General features: G+C 42.7%; 1 protein-coding gene across 1 annotated transcript; it reads left to right on the top strand.

Annotated features, from left to right (window-relative positions):
* Window positions 1-303: 303 nt before the first annotated feature.
* Window positions 304-1649, top strand: LOC103221304 (sorbitol dehydrogenase-like). The gene is given in 2 exon segments (XM_007972201.3): window positions 304-744; window positions 747-1649. Coding segments are annotated over 2 exon segments (1071 nt in total). The 5' UTR covers window positions 304-374; the 3' UTR covers window positions 1448-1649.
* Window positions 1650-3081: the final 1432 nt, after the last annotated feature.

Raw genomic sequence — 3081 nt, 5'->3', positions numbered from 1 at the left:
TTTTAGGCACAAAATATGAAACTCAAACAAAAATTAGAAAACATCAATGGGTATGAAGTTTCAGTTATACAAGATAAGTGGGATATAGAAATCTGCTGTATAACATTGTACCTATAGGTAACAATGCTATACAGTCTACTTAAACATTTGCTGAAAGTAAAGCTCATGTTTTCTTACCACAACAGAAAAAAAGAAGAAAGCAGCATTCAATAGTGCATTTTAAAAGTCGCTATTGTTATGCAGCTTTTATGTGATGAATAAAAGTATAAAGAAAATGTTAGTCTAGTCTCCCCGGACCCTCGGCTGGGCAGCGCCACCAGAGAGACCAAATCTCCCGCGCCTTCCAGGCCGCACCCGAGAGCCAAAAGAGTTCCATGGCGGCGGCGGCCAAGCCCAAGAACCTTTCCCTGGTGGTGCACGGACCAGGGGACTTGCACCTGGAGAACTATCCCATCCCCGAACCAGGCCCAAATGAGGTGTTGCTGAGGATGCATTCTGTTGGAATCTGTGGCTCAGATGTCCACTACTGGGAGGAGGGTCGAATTGGGAATTTTATCGTGAAAAAGCCCATGGTGTTGGGACATGAAGCTTCAGGAACGGTCGAAAAAGTGGGATCATTGGTAAAGCACCTAAAACCAGGTGATCGTGTTGCCATCGAGCCTGGTGCTCCCCGAGAAAATGATGAATTTTGCAAGTCAGGCCGATACAACCTGTCACCTTCCATCTTCTTCTGTGCCACACCCCCGATGACGGAAACCTCTGCCGGTTCTACAAGCACAATGCAGCCTTTTGTTACAAACTTCCTGACAATGTCACCTTTGAGGAAGGCGCCCTGATTGAGCCACTTTCTGTGGGGATCCACGCCTGCAGGAGAGGTGGAGTTACCCTGGGACACAGGGTCCTTGTGTGTGGAGCTGGGCCAATCGGGGTGGTCTCTTTGCTCGCGGCCAAGGCAATGGGAGCAGCTCAAGTAGTGGTGACTGACCTGTCTGCTCCCCGGTTGTCCAAAGCCAAGGAGATTGGGGCTGATTTAGTCCTCCAGATCTCCAAGGAGAGTCCTCAGGAAATCGCCGGTAAAGTAGAAGGTCTGCTGGGGTACAAGCCGGAAGTCACCATCGAGTGCACAGGGGCAGAGGCCTCTATCCAGGCGGGCATCTACGCCACTCGCTCTGGTGGGACCCTGGTGCTTGTGGGGCTGGGCTCTGAGATGACCACCATACCCCTAGTGCATGCAGCCCTCCAGGAGGTGGATATCAAGGACGTGTTTCGATACTGCAACACGTGGCCAGTGGCGATTTCGATGCTTCCGTCCAAGTCTGTGAGCATAAAACCCCTTGTCACCCATAGATTTCCTCTGGAGAAAGCTCTGGAGGCCTTTGAAACATTTAAAAAGGGATTGGGGTTTTAAATCATGCTCAAGTGTGATCCCAATGACCAGAATCCCTGATGTGAATTGGCTCTGCCCTCATCCTCACAGTATCGGGATCTCAGGGCACAACGGCTGGACAGGGGTGGGCTTTCATGCAGAACTTTCTCTTTTGAATGTTAAGAATAATTAACATAACTCATCATGAACAGAAGTCCTTATCCAGAGGAATTGGTGTGCCTTAAAGGTACAATCTGGGATGGTTTGGGGGAACTTGTAGCCAGAATGGCCTGTTCATGCTGAGCAAAGTCCAGCAAGTAGAGCGGAGTTTGGCAGGCAGGTACCAGGAACTCCCCTTCTTCCTGGAGTGCCTTCATTGAGTAAGGAAATCTGGCCCGTGGGTTTCCTGGTTCCACTACTACTGACCCGGAGGGGAATGAGGGCTGAGTTATGAAAAGATAACTTCATGAAGACTTAACTGGCCCAGAAGCTGATTTTCATGAAAACTTGCCACTCAGGGTCTGGGATGAAGGCTTGTCAGCACATTCAGTTTAGAATGCAATGTCTCTAGAGACACATTGGCTGTTTGGTTTGATGATAAAAGGAGAATAAGAAAAGGCATCACCTTCCTGGATCCAGGATAATTTTCAAACCAATCAAATGAAAAAAAACGAACAAAAAAGGAAGTGTCATGTGAGGTTAAACCAGTTTGCATTCCCCTAATGTGGAAAAAGTAAGAGGACTTCTCAGCACTGTTTGAAGATTGCCTCTTTTTCAACTCCTGAGAATTGTGTTATTTCACTTGCCAAGTGAAGGCCCCCTTCCCCAACATACCTCACCCCACCCCACCCCTAAACACGGTCCCTTGTTACTAGGCAACCAGGAAACTGCTACCTGTTGACCTCACCAGAGACCAGGAGGGTTTGGTTAGCTCACAAGACTTCCCCACCCCGGAAGATTAGCATCCCCTACTAGGCTCATACTCAACTGATGATTATTAGACAATTCCATTTCTTTCTGGTTATTATAAACAGAAAATCTTTCCTCTTCTCATTGCCAAAAAAAAAAAAAAAAAAGTTAGTAAATTTAATACTATAACTCATCACATCAAATAGTATTACAAATATATTAACAACAACAAAAAAATGTGACCAGTTGAAAGACAGCAAGGAATCATTTAACCGATTTTAATATTATTGCTGAAAAATAATGTTAATTAAAATTTGAAGAAAACATCTATTATTATTAACTTTTTTCCTACCCACTAATTTGTGATACCTTCTTTATTACTTATTATTACATATCAGAAATTATATTTTGGTGATAAAGACTTTTTTCTCATTAATTTGTCCTTTCTTAAGATATTGTTATAGACCCATGTAGTATACACATTTGGAAAAAGTGATTGTTTATTTTATAGGCATTTCATATAATTGGAAGTATAATTTTTATTATAATGATTTAGGAAAAATATCCTAAGTTTTTTATTTGCTTATTTCTTAAAACAATATCTTTTGGAGAGTTTAAGGGGTGTGTGTGTGTGTGTGTGTGTGTGTGTGTGTGAACAACATTGAATAAAATTATGTATTTTAAAATTCCTACAATTAATTTCAGTGTACTAAATATTTCTTTCTAGCAATATAGTATTGCATAGTATTAAAACTATTTTTAGACCTTAAAATGGTTTGGTATTTGATTTTATATTAGTTACACTT

The sequence above is a fragment of the Chlorocebus sabaeus genome, chromosome 15 (assembly GCF_047675955.1).
Source record: "Chlorocebus sabaeus isolate Y175 chromosome 15, mChlSab1.0.hap1, whole genome shotgun sequence".
Classification (NCBI taxonomy): Eukaryota; Metazoa; Chordata; class Mammalia; order Primates; family Cercopithecidae; genus Chlorocebus; species Chlorocebus sabaeus.
The sequence above is the reverse complement of the archived record's forward strand: the minus strand, read 5'-3'. Positions and strand labels throughout refer to the sequence as shown.